We start from the raw sequence: 18,186 nt of genomic DNA, 5'->3' as shown, positions 1-18,186 counted from the left end.
GGAGTGGTGAGAGAGAAAGCATTACATAAAAGCAAGTCTTAAGTCTAAAAGTGGGTTTTAAGAAGTGGTTTAAAAGAAGTTACTTATTATGTACGTAACTTCATAACAAAATCACTGGTGAGCTGGCATAATGTCCCTGACTGTCCAAAACCATCACAAAAGGGTCACTTGTGTGTTGCTATGAGATGCAGAGGACCGTGACAAGGCGTCAGCATCTGACCAGCTGGGATGAGCATGTGTTGGACATGATAAACTTCTGTACAAACAACATATGGAGTTGTTTTTTTTTTTTTTTGGGGGGGGGGGGGGGGGTGGACAGTCTTCATTATTGGTATTATTCCACTTTCAAAGCCAACTAAGCAGTCTAGCATCAGCTTTTCAACATCCAGCACTTTTGCTTATGGGCTTTTGAAAACTCATCTGTTCAGTTTTCAAGTTCTGGCTGACAGACTGCAGTCGGACTTTGACAGAATGATTTCACTGAAACCCAGATGGGAGATTTTATTACATATTTAGGCCCCATGTGCAGAAGAATCTTAAAGATATTTCAAAAACTGTTCCCTAGCTCTAACAGTTCATTTCTGCTGCAAAAAAACTTTAACTGTTGGTTCTCAGTACACTGATGTTTACTAGCAGCCTCTAGCGCATCTCTACCAACTATCACTACCTGTCCAACTAGTGCAAGCTCCTTTGCAGGCTCCCCTGGGGTTGCAAACTGCAGCTGCGGTTTGGAGCAGATATTGACCCTGCTTTGTAGTAGCACCGGTCTGCCTTAAGGGTTCAAAACTTTGAGCAAACAGAAACATTAAAACAAGAAAACCAGTCAAACACGACTGAATTAGGCAGAGCAATAGGGAGAAAGTTGTTTTTGTTGAAGTTGTATAACTGTGGAGATGTGGGTAAAACTATAGTGATGAAATGCATTCAAATATTTGTCTTCTTATCATGCTGTGCAAAAATGGTCAACATTTAAAATGCCTAAAAATGCTTAAAATGGGTAAAATTATAGTCTGTTGATACATGTAGTAGTATAGTTTGTCCAAAAAAGCGTGAGAGAAAAAAAACACACACCATATTATGGGATTTCCAAAAATGAACCCTGAAAAAAAAGTCATAAATGTCGATTGTCAAAAATGTCAAAAATGGTCGAAATTGAAAATGCTTTAAATGGGTCAGTTATAGTCTGTTGACACATATTAGAGCATAATATGGCCAGAAATGACAGAAAAACACCATATTATGGGATGTCCAAAAATGACTCCTTAAAAATAAGTCATGTCGATTTTTGTCAAAAATGGTCAAAATTTAAAATGCCTAAAAATGCTAAAAAAAAAAAAAAAAAAAAAATCCCAATCATGATCTCTTGATACATGTAGTAGTATAGTTTGTAAAAAACAAAACAAAAAAAACCCCACCATATTATGGGATGTCCAAAAATGACTCCCACGCATTTTCACGCATTTTAGGTAGTTCTTATCAAGCAGATGTCTGTTAAAGTGTTTTACTGATGAGTTTGGTTTCAATTAGTAATTTGATTCTATAAACAGGATTGTAACCCATGACTGACAGCTTACATTGTGATCTGATTGGGTTTGGCTGGTGGAGATGTGGGTAAAACTATAGGAGTGATGAAATGCATTCAAATATTTGTCTTCTTTTTATGCTTTTATATATTGCTTTGTGATTCCGCTTCAAGTGGAAGTTAAACCACCCACTGTCACATCATTAGGTAGACCTTTACATCATGGCAACTCTTCTCCCATTCATTCCCCACCCTGAATGCACTGAGCATTTACAAGATACTACCTCCCTCTAGTGGGACAAAATGGCAATGAAATGTTACTCATTTCAGTGTTGGAGACACATATAGTAAAGCTTTCTAGGGATTTTCACATGGTTTAACATCATCTTAAGCTTCAGCCACATTAACCACAACAAAATCAGCAACACTGACAAAACTGGGCAGCATGTTTTATGACTTAATAATTCTTTGCACCGTGTTGGCAAAGTAGTTGGCAGCCTGGTAGTGAGATGACTGCCCTCTAGTGGCTGTCTTTCAGACTGCATTTGTTATCATAGGACAGCTTACTTTACATTATGTATAAGGTCAAAGAAAATTGATTTGTAGAATAGGATTTAATAGATGTTTGTTGAAAGTAACACTGCACCTTATTAGGGTTCTTAATAAATTTGTTTAAGATACTTATACTGTTTTATTTTATATGTCATACCACTTATACTATGCTTTGTATATCTCTGCATATATTTAAATATATTTATTCATTGATGTTCATACCATTACATGCAACAACCTATTTAACATGCTAAAATATATTTTCTCCAATGTGCAATATCTGTAAAATGCAAAGAACAAACAAACAAACAAACAAACAAACAAGCAAACAAACAAACAAACAAGCACAAAAAAATAATGAATTAATAATAAATGCCAAATAGCAGAAATGTATGTATACAATGTGTATAGAATGTATGTATGTCTTTTTTTCATATATATTCTTTATTCTGTCTTCTATATCTATGTAACTGTTTCTTGAGCTGCTGTGATAACTAAATGTCCCCACTGGGGGATAAATAAAGTCATCTTATCTTAGTTCTTATCTTATCTTAATCAGTACTTGTTATTCCACTATATGCATCTGACAACTGTACTGTTACATTTCTAAAGACTGAGTATTATGTCTATTAAAATTATTTACATCACTCTTTGATTCATATTAGGTTAATGTTCTCTGTCCATCATCCCTGTTAAAACGAAGAAACATAACGTGACATGACATAACATAACAAGCATAGAAAATACACTGCATTGTTGAGGACTGACCCTGAGATTCCATACATTTTTAGCTTGTGACTCATCACAGTAGATCAGTGTCTAGTTGGGGCCCCACAGATGTCTGAGTTGTTGGCAGTTCCACCAAAAAGGAATTATATGGCTTCATTTACATGTAACTACTGAGGCTCAGAAATGAAAACAATTTTGTTTTTTTTGTTTTTTACTTGCCCCAGTTAATCATTTTACGGTTAATCTGGTGATCTTTTGGAGGGGACCACTCCTTAAATTGAGAACAAAATACTGATTATTATAATCTTACTGCTACAAAAGTTTGGAAAAATAGATTCAAGAGCAAAGTGAAAATGAATTCCTTTCAGCCACTGGAAAAATAACAGATTGATTGTTTCTTTGTCGCTTGGGCTCCAAAAAGCAAACATTAAGCAGGGACTGCAGGGTCAGAGTTGAGGTAATGTATAAGTTATTCATTACTATATAAGCACTGCTTGATAGTTCTTACTGACTTCAGCACAAATTAACCTCACAAACTGCAACTAACTTTGACACAATTGTTTGCACAGGCGTCACATTTACTGCACCTTTTCATACACAAAAACTAAAGGAAAACTAAAGACCATCTTGCCATGAGATCACCTCAGCTGCAATGCCAAATCACCCCAGGAATGTAAAGTAGGGGATGCCCTTGCTCAGACCACACCCATCTTCCATATCTGACTGCATCTTCCATTGATGCAATCACACAAAAATCTGCCCACATTTTTGTTAAAGAATTCTTATTTTCGATCAAGTTTGCACATAAAATTGAGTCAATATTCATATTAAGAGGCAACTCTTTACTAATGATCTTGCTAGTCAAACCCTGGACCTTTCTCCAAAAACTCACTATCCTGGGGCATTCCCACATACAATGCAAAAGAGAACCGTTCTGGTACATTTAATACAAGTGTCAGGAATATTAGGGTTACAATGATGGAGCCTAGCAGGGCTGATGTACTGTCTAGGCTGCAGGACATTTGCTTGTAATAGAGTATTTGTACATTGTTGTTTTTGTTCTTTTACCCCCATAAATAATCTGTGTATTTCTCCCACTACTAGTTGTTTGTGTGTAAATAACAACACCCCTGATATAGAGAAAGCATTTCCTTTTCAATTCTTGTATTATTCATATTTATGTTATTTAGCAAATAGGTTATGTTGCCATGTATATAAAATTAGTCCCATTATTCTTTTCACGCAAGAATGCTGCATCTTTTATTGCATATAATATCCTTGTGGACAAAATGTACAATAAAATTCTTTATTTTCCCTCACTACATATAGGCTTGCACCTCATAAATCCTTTTTTTATTACTAATGTTATTTCTGTTCGGTTGTGTAATGCTTTAAAATCACACACAGCGAGAGAACATGTTTACATTATAAATCATTTATTGAAATATAAATCATCTGAATGTACATGATGTAACATAATGAAACATAGTATTAAATCATCATATTGGATGTGATTACTTATAATTACAGATACTGTACCGTCAACAACACATCACTCACCTTCGGCACCAACATTCACTTCCACACAGCTATAAAGCCAAAGCAAGACCTTTCTGTAGTACTTTTTTTCTTTTCACTTTTTTTTCTGCAACATCCAAAACAAAAATGGAAAAAAGGAGGAAAGTGCAACAACTGATTGCAGATTATATCACAGTCAACAGGAAGAGGCAGAGGCAGTGGCACAGCTGGTACAGTAGCTGGAAGATACAGAGGAATACACAGAGTCTACACATAACTGATGTATAACATCAGATCCACATGAATCTCTAGTCCATCTAGTGTCTTAATTTAACTAGAACCTGCTAAAAGACATCAAGACAGTTACATATAAGAGACTGGGGGAGCCAACCTGCTAGAGAAGCTTTATATATATATATATATATATATATATATATATATATATATTGCCATGTTTGCTGACATGATTAACTGGGTTCCTCTTTGACCCCTTTTATTTCTCTATTTCTGTAAATACAGTCATGGAAAGAAGTATTACACAACCTTTCTTCTGCAATATATTGTTCATTTAATGCCTGGTACAACTGAAGGTACATTTGTTTGGGCAAATATAATGATAACAACAAAAACACCTCATAAGAGTTTAATCTAAGAGCTGTTATCTAGCCATTTTCCGTGGTTTTCTTGATAATAACCAAAATCATTATCAAGAAAACCATGGAAAATGGCTAGATATCTGCTTTTTAAACTCTTTTGAGCTATTTTTGTTGTTATTATATTTGTCCAAACAAATGTACCTTTAGTTGTACCAGGCATTAAAATGAATAAAGCATTAAAGAAAACAAGGGTGGTCTAATATTTCTTTCAATGACTGTAGATTACTATCCATATCATACATTAACAACATGACAAAATCTGAATGTTTCTAATCCACAAATAGTCTCTATGTGTTGTCCACTTTGATGGCAAATTATATTTCCTTTGTCGTCAAAAGCAGTGGCTCCACGGGGGCGAATGAGGGTGCAGAAGCTTAACATGTGTTTACATAAAATACTGTAATCCCAATAAGTCTCTCTTATAAAACAACTCTGGAGCTATTTACAATACAATCACACTTCGTTTTTGTTTTTCAAAGCCCATATGACAGATATGACTGAAGTCTTTATCAGGGATGGCATCTGAGAACAATAAGTTGTATTTGGGCGAAAGTTGAGACGCCACACATCCGTGCAACTCAGAAAAGCTCTACTTATAACCATTCAAACAGCTATGGTCAACATCTACTCGGTATTCACAAATAATACATGTTTACATAATGCTGAAGTAAAAAAATAGATTTGAATTACCGCATGTAAGACAGTATAATGGTCATATACACAAAACATAGTCCAGATTTTGTGCTTTCAAATCTGCTACTGATTGTGCCAGCATCAGGTGCTTCTCTTGCAGCAGGTGAGTGTGAAGTGAGTTTACCTGCAAACACTGTTGCTAGTATTGGACTCCTTTAGTTTAGTGCATCTGTAGTGGTTAAATACATATCATGTGAATGATATCCTGTGGTGAGTTGCTGTTGAATTCTTCCCTTCTTGCTTATATTGCTGTTAAAAAGAATGCCCGATAGAATAAAGCTTTGCGAATTAAAAAGACAAATCTTTTTATCTTTTTTTTTTTTTCGAGATAGGTCCGACACACAGGCTCGGTGGTTTGAGTCCTTGTTGTCACTCGCTCCTCCGGCCCAGCAGGGGGCAGTGTCCTGGGAGAAGTAAAGGGCGTACCGTACTGTCACCACAGACTCATCCAGACAGTGAAGTGGTTTTATTCTGTCCTCTGAACGGGCGGTCACGAGGAGGAGGAATGGAGAGGCTTGAGGGTCTACAGCCAGAGTCTTTGGTTGATTTACAAGTTTGTCTGTAGTTTCCCGTGTCCTTGCACCTCCCTTCTTCTTGTTGTGTCTGCTCTATAGGCTCGGTAGTTGTCACAGGAAGCTGTCCTCCCCCAGGTCACTACAATCCAGACACATCTCGTCCAGCAGCGTGATGTCCTCCAGAGTCTCGCCCTCTCGCTTAGCAAAGGTGGAGCTGCTGGAGCCCGTCTCGATGGCGCTCTCCTCTGACGTCTGAGACCTGCAGGGGACATGAAGAACACAGGTTAGTTTCATCTGGGGTAGCATGCACCGTTGCAATTAACAAATCGCATTTTTTTGTTTGCTAGGACTGTATTTCTAGGACTGCCACCCATTTCTAGAACTGCATTTTTAGGACAGTAGTCTTAGAACCACATTCATTTAACTTTAACTTCTTTTTTTACAGTCCAGGACCGCCTTTCTTGGACCACCTTTGTAGTACGACAGCCCAAGAGCTGCATATCTAGAATCACATTTTTAGGATCCTATTTTTTGTGGAAGCTAACTCTAACTCGAGATGGGTGTGGAAGAAACCTGCCAAGTCGAGCATCTATAATGTTAACAATCAATTCATCCATTTATGGCTATGTTTTTATATATATACTCCAGTATGTATAAAACATGCATACATGGGAAAAATAATACAGTACTATGCAAAAGCCGGTTTTGATAACAGACGATTTTATTTTGAAATGACGAAAAGAGACTTCCTGACGATCAGGAGAACTCAAGTGAGATTAAACTATAGAGGATAGAGGATTTCAATGTTTTATGTTTTAGCCCCTGAAGAGGCATGAGGTTAGTTTTCACAGTAATCTTGCATATTTAAATGTGTTTCATGTTTAAATAAGTTTTGGATAAAATTAAAGCTAGTAATTCATGCAAGCACGGTTTGATACAGTAAGCTAGTTTTGCTGAAATGAATACTCTTGTATTTCTTTGTGTTTTATTATTGTTATTGCAACTTTCAGTTTGCAAACTGTAGCTTTATCCAACTTAATTCTCAGCTCATTGGCTTATTCACGTACGGCCGCAGAACTAAACGCTCAGCCGTGTTTCAGTTCAGTGAGTCCTGATACCAGTCAGAGATAAAATTAAAAAATACACAGATCGATTAAAAAATTCCTTGTGATCGACCAAATTCTTAACAACCATTTATCGATCATCGATTAATTATTCCCATCCCTAACCCTAACCTTAACCTGTTGTGAACAAATAGAAATGCAGCCCTAGGACTGAAGTCTCTAGTAGTGCAGCAACACATTGTTGGTCATCTGCTGTGTATTATGGACAGTAGGGAGCAGTGGAGCTAAACGTTTGGTTCCATTTACCCGTGTCTGTTCCTCTTTCCATATTCATCATCAGATATAGGGTCCAGGTCGGGGAGAGGAATGATGTAGCCGCTGTCGGAGCTCAGCCGCTGCTCGTCGAAGCCGCTTTCCCTGTCCTTCAGCTTGCCCTGGTTCTTGTAGGTGATGCCGATGTAGGCGTCGTCGTTTTCCATGCACACCCTGGTCACTGCGGGGTGGTCGCTCTTCAGGAACTCATGGTTCACCCTCTCATAATGCTGCACAAGATAGACAGATGCATTACAATTAAATGCTTAAATGTAATACAACACAGTGTGCAAGTGTTGGAACAGAACAAATACAGCTCTACGACGCCTCAGGAGAGCTGTGGCATGAGTGTGATCACTGGTTGTGTTGCCAGCTGGATGGTGCGACCCAAACTGAATATCACACATCCCATCCAAGCCCGAGGTGCTAAAAGCAAGAGTCAGTTCCTCCTCTGCCCCCAGCCATTAAAGCTCTGTGAAGGCAGAGGTAAAGCTGTTTTGAAGTGCCATGTGTGGCATGGAGTTTAATGGGGTAATTAAGGTCGGGGTGGTGGAGGCGAGAACTGGGGCTGCGTCATTACCCAGTCTGAGGGCAGCCGCTCTGACATCCAGCTGCTGCATTTGCACTCTAATCACTAGTAGGTTTGTGTTTCACAGAAACACAGCGAGCCCACAGAAACACTCCTAATGCACTCTCAGAGGAAGTGGAAGGGTTTTTTTAAATGGCCAGCCTGCTACTTCAAGAGTGTATTTATATTACTTTAAACCTCTACTTTGCTCGGCAGCAAAATCTTAAAAGCATGAGAGAGGAGACTTTAATGACATTTTTAAAAAAAAGTAAATAACCAGCCAGCAAAAGAGGGACAGAATGTGCAGGTCCAATCATGGGGTCAAGAGTGAGAGGTGGTAAACTAGAAAGCAGGTGTTAAGAATCTAAAAAAGGTCTGAGGACATGTGATGTCACAAGGAGACTCACCCTCTTGTAGCTGGAGGGCAGCAAAGAAGACACAGTATCACTCAGACCCAGGAAAGAAGGCCTCTTCTCCGGCTCACTGTTCCAGCACTTCATCATCATCTCATACCTGGAAAAAAAAGCATAATGTTATCAAAGAGAACTGCACGACCTGTCCTGTACCTTGTAATTTTGTCCATGATTCATGTCAGCCACCGTATATCACTTTCTGTGCAGAAACAAACTGTTCTGACTTTATGGCCTAAAGCATTCCTCATCTGACAGGATGTTCGGCAAGCTTTATATCATGTGCAGCAACAGTAGAGTCATCATGTGAGTTATCACATACACGTCATGAGGGGCATGCTCGGGTTTGGACATCCTGTATCCACTCTTGATCTTGTTGTAGAAGCTTGAATCCACCACCATGCCTGGGTACGGAGTGCCACCTTCAGACCAAAGCAGATTCTTATGAGTTTATCATCCAACTCCAGTCTTAAGCATTTATTTTCTCTAATACAAGTGCATCTCAATACATTAGAATATCATGGAAGAGTCAATTTCCAGTAGTTCAAATCAAATAGCCCCAACCAAGTATTAAGTGCATATAGATGGACACACTTTTCAGAGGCCAACATTTCCATATTAAACATTTTTAAAATTGTTCTTTTTGTAATATTCAAATTATTTGAGACACTGAATTTTAGGTCTTCATTAAATGTAAGCCATAATCATTATAATTAGAAGAAATTAAGTAAATTAAGACATGAACTGTTTCTGTATGCATCTATATAATGTGTTATTTACACTTTTGGAATTGAATTACAGACATAAATAAACTTTGCTATGATATCCTAATTTATTGAGATGCACCCGTAGATTTTTGCAGGGGCTTACCTAAGGAGAATATCTCCCAGAGCAGGATGCCGTAGGACCAAACATCACTGAGAGTGGTGTACATGTTGTCAAAAATACTCTCTGGCGCCATCCACTTCACTGGCAGAAAAGTCTGTGATGATGAGAGGAAATGTTCAGTCACACTTGCAAAACCGTTACGGAAAAGACAAATGAGGGTGCTTTTGCAACCTAACCTGTTGGGTTCCATAAAGTGGCTACCCAGGAACATATGGACACTCAGCCTAATCCACTGTATCATTTTTTCCTTTGGTCTGGACCAAATTAACCTAACCACAGTAATGAAACCACCCTGAAGCAATGTTTTAGGCATAAAGTTATACTCATGTATAAGCAGCAACTTACACTCCCTTTGGAGACGTAGTTGTTGTCATGCATGATGTCCCGGGCCAGTCCGAAGTCACAGATCTTCACTATCTTGCCCTGAGAGAGGAGGACGTTCCTGGCGGCGAGGTCCCGATGCACACACTGCAAAAACAGAGAGTAAGCAAAGGTGATTAGCAGCTCATACACAATTCTTTCCAATCCCCAGTTCCATTTATTCCCAAACCGACACATTTTGCTCCCACAGCTACCGTCTGCATCTATTCCTGTAGGTATTTCATTTCAGCCAGTTCATTTTTAATGCTGTTCCATATTGCTTTATAAAGCATAGTCTTTGTGTAAACATGCCAGTTGGAGGGATGGCTGTGACCACTGGATATTTAGGGATAATAACTATGAAGCCGAATGAACAGCTTCTGGCTGCAGCATGTCCCTGCCCGGTAATTCTAGCCCTGGCTGTGCTGCTACTATATTCAGCCCCTGGCCTCCCTCCTGAGTGGGCTCAGCAGCTTTTACGAGACTGCTTATCACACAACTACTGATTTCCTCAGTTCCCCCCTTCAGCCAGCACTGCTGTCACCATATAGGACACAGTGCAAAATCCACAACCAGAAGGAAGCAGGGGCATGTGAAGCTCCAGGACCGATGTGGTAGGCAAACCTCAGCTGTACGAGTTTTAAGAGGGGCCGATATAGTGAATTTTTGAGTCAGAATGGGTATCTATCATGGAAAAAATGATTAGACCACCCTTGTTTTCTTCAATTTCTTGTTCAATTTAATGCCTGGTACAACTAAAAGTACATTTGTTTGGGCAAATATAATGAGAACAACAAAAATAGAGCTGGTATCTAGCCATTTCCCATGGTTTTCTTAATGCTTTTCATAATGATTATGGTGATTATCAGGAAAACTATGGAACTGGCTAGATATCAGCTTTTAAATTAAACTCTTATGAGCTACTTTTGTTGTTATCATTATATTTGTCCAAACAAATGTACCTTTAGTTGTACCAGGCATCAACATGAACAAGAAATTGAAGAAAAGGGGTGGTCTAATAATTTTTTCCATGACTGTAGATTTATATGGATGGTGCACTGATTTTGCACCAATATGCAAAAGTACTCAGTAAAAGTGCTTTCTTAAGCAAATAACTTCATTAAAGAATATTAAACATTATAATACATTATTAAACATAAAATGCATTACATTTTCAACCAGCTCTAAATGAAATGAACACTATAGAAAATAGAGAATAAAGGAAAATAAATAGCAAAATAAACATCAGTACTTCACGTTCGGTATCAGTCAATTACTGATCACTTCAATAAAGAAGAAATTAAAAATAAAATAATTAGCTAACACTATTTCTATATCACCTAAAGTATTGTTTTCTGCATTATATATTGTGTAAAAAAAAGGTGCCAATGTGCGTTGAAAGGCCAATATCAGCCAATAAGATCAGTCAACTGATATATCGGTCAGGCTCTAGTACAAATGTGGGAAAAAAGGCTAAAAATATGATTTTCATTTTGCCTCTTTGGAGAACTCTTACATTTTTGGAAGCCAGGAACTCCATGCCTTTGGCCACCTGGTAGGTAAAACTGAGCAGATCGGTGGTGGTGAGGCCTTCGTCCATGTCGTCTGACAGCAAGTCATCCATCTCGTCCTCTGGTTTTAGAAAACACACATAGAAAACACCATGAGTACATGTTCATACATTGTAAATATAGTACTGGCTGCTCAAACCTGGCTTTTACTAATGGCAGGGAGAAACTGGGCATTATTATGTGTGTGCTACAATTATCCTCTCCATGTAATTACAGGGCTGTACCAGTCCTAAATTCTGACAAGGGTGTACCCCTCAACCAACACTGACTCAAACACAGCTAAAGCCAAGCAATAACTCAGAGGAGAGAGTGAAAACGAGGACAGAGAAGAGAAAGAAACTGCATGTGTGCACCTTTCTGCGAGGGTGGATGATCGTAGTTAGACCTCTGGATGTCTGAGTACTTAGAGGCATCGCTCATCTCCAGCATTGGCACATACTGAGTGTTGTCGGCCTGCTTCATATCCATGTAGTCTCCTTTGCTCTCAAAGGACAGGATCACATAACTGTGTGCAAAAAAAGGGAGACACAAAAAAGACACGCTGTCATGTTGTGGGAATATTAAGGCATAAAATGTTGATAATACAGCAAGTTATACATCTTATTCAGTCCCCTATTGTGTGTACGTCAATGTGTGTGCGCCCTTAAATCCTCTCCCTCCCTGTGGCTGGGCTTTAGAGGAAGATGTGGTTGAGGCTAACATGGTAGCCAGGATTAAATCATGTTATGGTCAATTCGAGGTGTGGTCACTGTGAGTCATCCGTCAACACAGATGAGCCTCGGAGGGAGAGAGAGAGCTGCTGTTTCACCATGAAACGTCTGGGCGGACAGAATTAACAGGTGCCTCCGATGCAATGAAATTAGGTTGAAAGCTGAGACCACTTCAGACTGCGATTTGATTAGGTGAAGACGCCAGACAATCTCCTCAACCAGGGAGAAAATGGCGATAGAGTTACCGATTAGGCGTAGGGGGAGAATGTGACTGTGTGAGACGATTGTACAAATTGCTGTGACAAAAGCTGCAATATTGGGAGTGGCAAAGGGGAAGTGTATGGGTGTGAAAGGTGTTTAAAATGTGGGTGTCTTTGCCCCTTTTCCCAAACATAAAATGCATGTGAATAATAAAGATTATTCAAGAGAAAACAGTTAAAGGTAAATGCATGCATGCAAGCTTAGATATGTGATACCTCCTGCTGCTCTCATCTGCAGGGTTGATTCCAAAGATGTCCAGCTCTTTTTTACTCTTCTCCGGCTTTAGGCTGAGGAAGTTCTCCCTATTCTTGTGCAGGTAGTTGACCAGGTCCCCGTAGAAGCAGTACTCAGTGATAATGTAGATAGGGCCTGGGAACAACACAGCAGATAAAGTCGTGCATCGGCGTCAGTCTGCAGGCTAATCTTATCAGAGGGCTCGTAAAAAGGCTAAAAGCACAGTCAAGAGGGCAAGCCTCCACTTTCCCATAAAAAGCCTATTAAACGACCACACCCACCGAGAGCTGGGACAGGGCTGTCAATCTTTTTTGGCTGTTAGAGCTGTAAATGTGTACAACTGCCAAATTTGAATAAGTGTGTGTGGGAGGGCAGGCTTTTGGCAGCATGGATGTAGGCGTTATTGTGTGTCTCTTTGTAAAGTGGTGACTGCATTGCATGGGAGAGGCAATATTGGTTAAACTAAACTGTTTTTATACAGTTTGTTTGCCTATGAAGGAGCATGTGTGTGCTCACATCTTCTGTGTGTGTGTATATTATTCACCTGACTTGGTGCATGCCCCCAGGAGGTTAACAATGTTGATATGCGGTCCGAGATGAGTCATGATCTTCAGTTCAGACATCAGGGCTTGTTTCTCACTGGAGCGGGCCGTGGCTGAAAGAAGACACAGGAACCGTGAAGATCATCAAACTGTCAAACAAGCCAACCAAAAACCTCTTTCATCTGACTATATTTAGTTCCTTTATCTTGTTGTGAAAGGTGTATTCATTGTCCTGCAGGTTCTTTGGTAGTTTCCTTTCTGTCAGTTTTTCCACTTCTATACTCTTTGTTGCCACCACAAAGTTCTGCACCAGTTGAATGAAGTCAGCTGTCATGCAAGGTGTTGCTCCACTTGTTCTTCACACATCTTCCATTGTTTTCAGTAACATTCTGTGAGAATATGGTTAAGCGGGCCGTATATTTTGTGCCACCGATTGATTTATCATTGCAGTGTTTTATAGGCTTATTATTTTATGACATGGATTTTTTTAAAGCCTCGTAACTCATCCGTCTACACCCCTCGTGGCAATTTGGCACCATTAAAAGAAGGCAGAAATAGCAGCAATTCTATTTTGCAATTACTCATACCATTATTAGGGCTGTATTAAATTGTCATTTTTCTTTACATTAGAAGATTATATTGAGGTTTCTGAATGACACTTGGGATGACTGTCATCCTATTTTCAGACATCAACCAAAAAAAATAAATCCTTGAATAAAATACTCTCAGTTTGAATAAATTGATTAATTGGATTAAAGTCTTATTTTATCAGAGAGCCTAAATAGATTTTGGTATTGTGGTAATATAATTTATAGTTTGCTGCTCCATTGCTCTGTTAATACAAGGGCGTGCATCCCTTTTTTAAAGGCTGACCACCAACAAAAATGTTTTGAAGCTGAACATTTCATCAGATAAAACATGATGTAAATCCGTAAATGATATGGTATAGTTCTTCAATAGATTTTGACTTCACGTCTCCTGAGTTGTTGGAAATGTTTGGATCACGTTGTTCGGAAACAATCGTACGCAGCCACCACTGCAATTTCACTCTACTAATGGTATAATACAAATAATATTAGTGTGGCCTAATCTTTACCTGCAACTGTCACAGACAACTATCTGAAGAAAACTAAAAATGTGACAATTTAGGTGTTAAAAACTAATCTATAGGTGCATCTCAATAAATTAGAATATCATAGAAAAGTTTATTTATGTCACTTTTTCAATTCAAAAGTCGAAATAACAAATTATTTAGATCCATTACACACAAAATGTGTGTAAAATGGATTTCATGTCTAAATGTATTTAATTTCTTCTAAAAATAATGATTATGGCTTACATTTAATGAAGACCTAAAATTCATTGTCTCAAAAAATTTGAATGTTACTAAAGACCAATTTTAAAAAGTATGTTTAATATGGAAATATCTGCCTCTGAAAAATATGTCCATCTATATGCACTCAATACTTGGTTGGGGCTATTTGACTTGAACTACTGGAAATGGACTTTTCCATTATATTCTAATGTATTGGGATGCACCTGTATAGTATATTTGAGTTGCAGTAGTAACAACAGGTTCCCTCATGTAAACCCACTCTATAGTGAGCTCTATGGATTAAATGCCTTGTAAGAGTAATCCAGTTGTAATCTGTTAAACTCACGTTTCAGCATCTTTACTGCCACCTTCATGACAGGTTGGGAGCGGCTGAGTCCATAAGCAGTGCCCTCTACTACCTTCCCAAAGGCTCCGGAGCCCAGGATACGACCTGAGAAAAACACAACACAGACGGCATAGGATCAATTAATAACAAGAAAAAAAACAAAAGAACCTGCACAAACACATCAGTGCGCTCTGGATGCCTCTGCTTTCTCATCTGTGACTCTGTCAGTGGCTGAAAGTCTCCTTGATCACTGAGTCAAAACCAACCCCAGCCAGCAAACCCCTTCTGCCCGAGCAAGATAAGCTTCTGGCAGCCTCGCTTCAAAGACAGAGTGAGACATCTTGACCGGAACATCCCTGCAGGGAGGCCGCAGAGCCACTGGGACAAGACTGCAGCTTTAGCACCGTGAAAAATGACAGTCAGCTCACCGAGCACAAGTCTGTCACGGGGGAACTCCCATCTGGAGTCATAGGGGAGCTGCATGGGATCCACGTAGATGTACTCATGGCCGTCTGGGCTCACAGACTCTATGACCCTCCAGCGGATCTCGTACCGTGGTTTCTGCAGGGCAAAACACATAAAAGAGCTAATTAATTTAACTTTAAAGTCAGGATTTTTGGAAACACTACAGGGTCTAATGTTTGGCTTTTGGGACAGTTTTACCATTCTCAGTTGTTTTTAACAGCAATTTTCTACGAGTTTTGCAAAGTCTGCCCACACATTTTTATTTATTAGCTCAGGAGGCTTTTGCTTTGGGTAGGAGCAATGCTATTTGATGGATACCCAAAATATTTTGGCACAGTACACGACTGGAATTGAAAATAAATTGCTGCTTGTTAGTTGTTAAAAAAAACACTTTTATGAATCAGGGAATTTAGGCCTGATTTTGCAAGGCTACCATGCTCCAAAAAAACAAGTTTTCCAAATGCATAAACAGGTGTGAGAGTAGCAGAATAGGATGTGAGTGAATATGAGAATGATGGCAGAATGATGGCAGCAATACCTGTTTCCAGATAACAACCAAGACAATGAGTGAGATGATGACAATGACCAGGAGCACCAGCACAGCAGCAGCTACAGTCAGCTCAGGGTGAGGGCCTGTTCAGGGGGAGAGCCAGCAGTCACACATGTTAGATGGAGAGCATACTGATCACATGGAAGCAATGTGTGTCCATTGTAATGACAAAATGAAATGCTTGAAGTGAAATACGTGTTGCATCAGAAATCTTGTCTGTCTGGCTTTAGAGACAATTAAATCCATAGAGTGCTCAGATTACTAGGACCTAAAGGTATGCTGGGATGATAACAGTAAAATGGGGTGGGGGAGGGGGTCAGACACTTAGGCTGAGTGGGAGTAATGGCTGAGGGTGTAAAGCTCATCTGGAAGGACCAAATGGTCTAACGATGTCTTGCTTGCCTGAATTAGCTGTCAGAATAAGAGCCCCTTTCTCACAGACCCCTATCAGCTGTCTCGCCACAAACTTATCATCTGACAGCTGCTGTAACACTGACAGCCCTGAACACAGTCGCTCACAAAACCTGTCACACTCTGAGTGTTAGACATGGAAGGAACTTCAGAGGAAACAACAATGTCAAATGTCAGTTTAAAAGATGGCTAAAGAGGAAAGTTACTGCAGGGCAAACAAACGTGGTTGAAATGTGTTTGTGTGTTCTTACCGTTGGACACCAGTTTGACCTCCCTGCTAACAGCAGCCATCTCGTTCCTGGCCAGGCAGCGCACTGCCAGCGTGCTTTCCAGATGACCAAACATGACCTGGCTCTCCAGGTTGCTCTCCTCGTCGATGTGAGAGTCCATTGTGATCTCCGTGGAGTTTGCGGGGAGTGGCACCCAGGAAGACGAGTCATTGGCACAACTTAATGTGAACAAAGGAAGAGAGGATAGGTTATTTGTAATTGTAGGTAGATTTGGTTTGCAGGGAGATGAGGTGTCTACACACATTTTACAAACAACACAGACAGACATGAGAAAAACATAAGAAAAGTACACAAGGTTCCCAAAAATCACTAAAATCACCAAACACATGTCGGAACAAAGCTGATTTTATACTGTTTTGTCCTACACCATAGGCCTATTAACCTCCGCCCAGGGGGAAGAAGCTGAAATTCACTGAGCAAAGGTAGGAGTCGGCATTTAAAATCAAGCGGGTTATTTGTTGCAACTGTCCGGTGAACAGGGACGCTAGGTCCAACTGTGACTCAGCAATCAGAGATTTTGCTCTTGAATTATTATTATTATTATCATTATTATTATTAAAGAAATGTGGAAATATTTGTTAAAGTGGAAATAAGGCTGGGTGATATGGCCAAAATCTTCTATCCCAATATATGTCATTTAATAGTTGGACCACCCTTGTTTTCTTCAATTTCTTGTTCATTTTAATGCCTGGTACAACTAAAGGTACATTTGTTTGGACAAATATAATGATAAAAACAAAAATAGTCATAAAAGTTTAATTTAAGAGCTGATATCTAGACATTTTCCATGGTTTTCTTGATAATGATTTTGGTTATCATCAAGAAAACCATGGAAAATGGCTAGATATCAGCTCTTAAATTAAACTCTACGGAACTATTTTTGTTGTTATCATTATATTTGTCCAACAAATGTACCTTTAGTTGTACCAGGCATTAAAATAACCAAACAAATTGAAGAAAAAGTGGTCTAATATATTTTTTCCATGACTGTATGTAATTTCATATCTGGATATATACCAAGAAATAGCATGTAGCATGCAAAGCATGCAAAATAAAATCCTGCACACTGCTGTTGAAAAACCCTATGCAAAAAACTATCTGAACTATATTTGGGTTCCCAGTGGACCTTTACACATTATGATAAGCATTAATATGTGAACAGATCCCTGTCCAGAGCTGTATGCATTGTTGTTCAGTGGCTAATGCAGTTAAAAGGTTGGAGGAGCTTGACTTGTGACTGCATATATGTGGACTGAGAAGTCTGTAAGCATCTCTGTTGGCTTGAGCGAGGACTGAACTTACTGTTTGATGTTCTTGCAGACGAACCACTCCACCACTGGAGTTGGCTGTCCTCTTGTAATGCACACCACGGACTGGCCTGTGGCAGAGCCATGATGGATGTCCATCAGGTCCACAATGACTGCAGGCACTGAAACACAGTCCAACAGAAGTGTGTGTAAGTATATGAAAAAAAGACAGACTGTAACCAAAAGTTTGCGAATGCAAGGAAATAAAGGTAATGAAGGGTTTGAAGCATTCTTCTCTCTGACCTTTGACCTCCAAGATTAATCCGACATCACGGCGTTTGTCTCCATTCTCTACTCGCATGGTGTAGTTCCCGCTGTCCTCCTCCTTGGCTCGGATCAGAGTAAGAACACTCATGTAGCTGAACAGAAAGGCAGAAACTGGTATAAACGCACAGCC

General features: G+C 39.4%; 1 protein-coding gene across 2 annotated transcripts in view; it reads right to left on the bottom strand.

Moving 5' to 3' along the window:
- Positions 1-4,564: 4,564 nt before the first annotated feature.
- Positions 4,565-18,186, bottom strand: part of pdgfra (platelet-derived growth factor receptor, alpha polypeptide) — a 30,452-nt gene continuing 16,830 nt past the window's right edge. For both annotated transcript variants that reach the window (XM_059340575.1, XM_059340574.1), the window contains exons 14-29: positions 18,033-18,148; positions 17,785-17,911; positions 16,444-16,640; positions 15,770-15,864; positions 15,195-15,327; positions 14,767-14,871; positions 13,108-13,218; positions 12,545-12,698; positions 11,712-11,863; positions 11,304-11,419; positions 9,773-9,895; positions 9,410-9,521; positions 8,862-8,961; positions 8,537-8,642; positions 7,556-7,791; positions 4,565-6,444 (exon numbers count right to left, since the gene is read on the bottom strand). In XM_059340575.1, the coding sequence (XP_059196558.1) occupies positions 6,297-6,444; positions 7,556-7,791; positions 8,537-8,642; positions 8,862-8,961; positions 9,410-9,521; positions 9,773-9,895; positions 11,304-11,419; positions 11,712-11,863; positions 12,545-12,698; positions 13,108-13,218; positions 14,767-14,871; positions 15,195-15,327; positions 15,770-15,864; positions 16,444-16,640; positions 17,785-17,911; positions 18,033-18,148 (2,131 nt within the window). In that variant the 3' untranslated portion in view covers positions 4,565-6,296. The remainder of the gene's footprint in view (positions 6,445-7,555; positions 7,792-8,536; positions 8,643-8,861; positions 8,962-9,409; positions 9,522-9,772; positions 9,896-11,303; positions 11,420-11,711; positions 11,864-12,544; positions 12,699-13,107; positions 13,219-14,766; positions 14,872-15,194; positions 15,328-15,769; positions 15,865-16,443; positions 16,641-17,784; positions 17,912-18,032; positions 18,149-18,186) is intronic.

This window comes from Centropristis striata, chromosome 9 (assembly GCF_030273125.1).
Source record: "Centropristis striata isolate RG_2023a ecotype Rhode Island chromosome 9, C.striata_1.0, whole genome shotgun sequence".
Classification (NCBI taxonomy): Eukaryota; Metazoa; Chordata; class Actinopteri; order Perciformes; family Serranidae; genus Centropristis; species Centropristis striata.
Note: the sequence above shows the minus strand (reverse complement) of the source record. Positions and strands in the feature narration are given on the sequence as shown.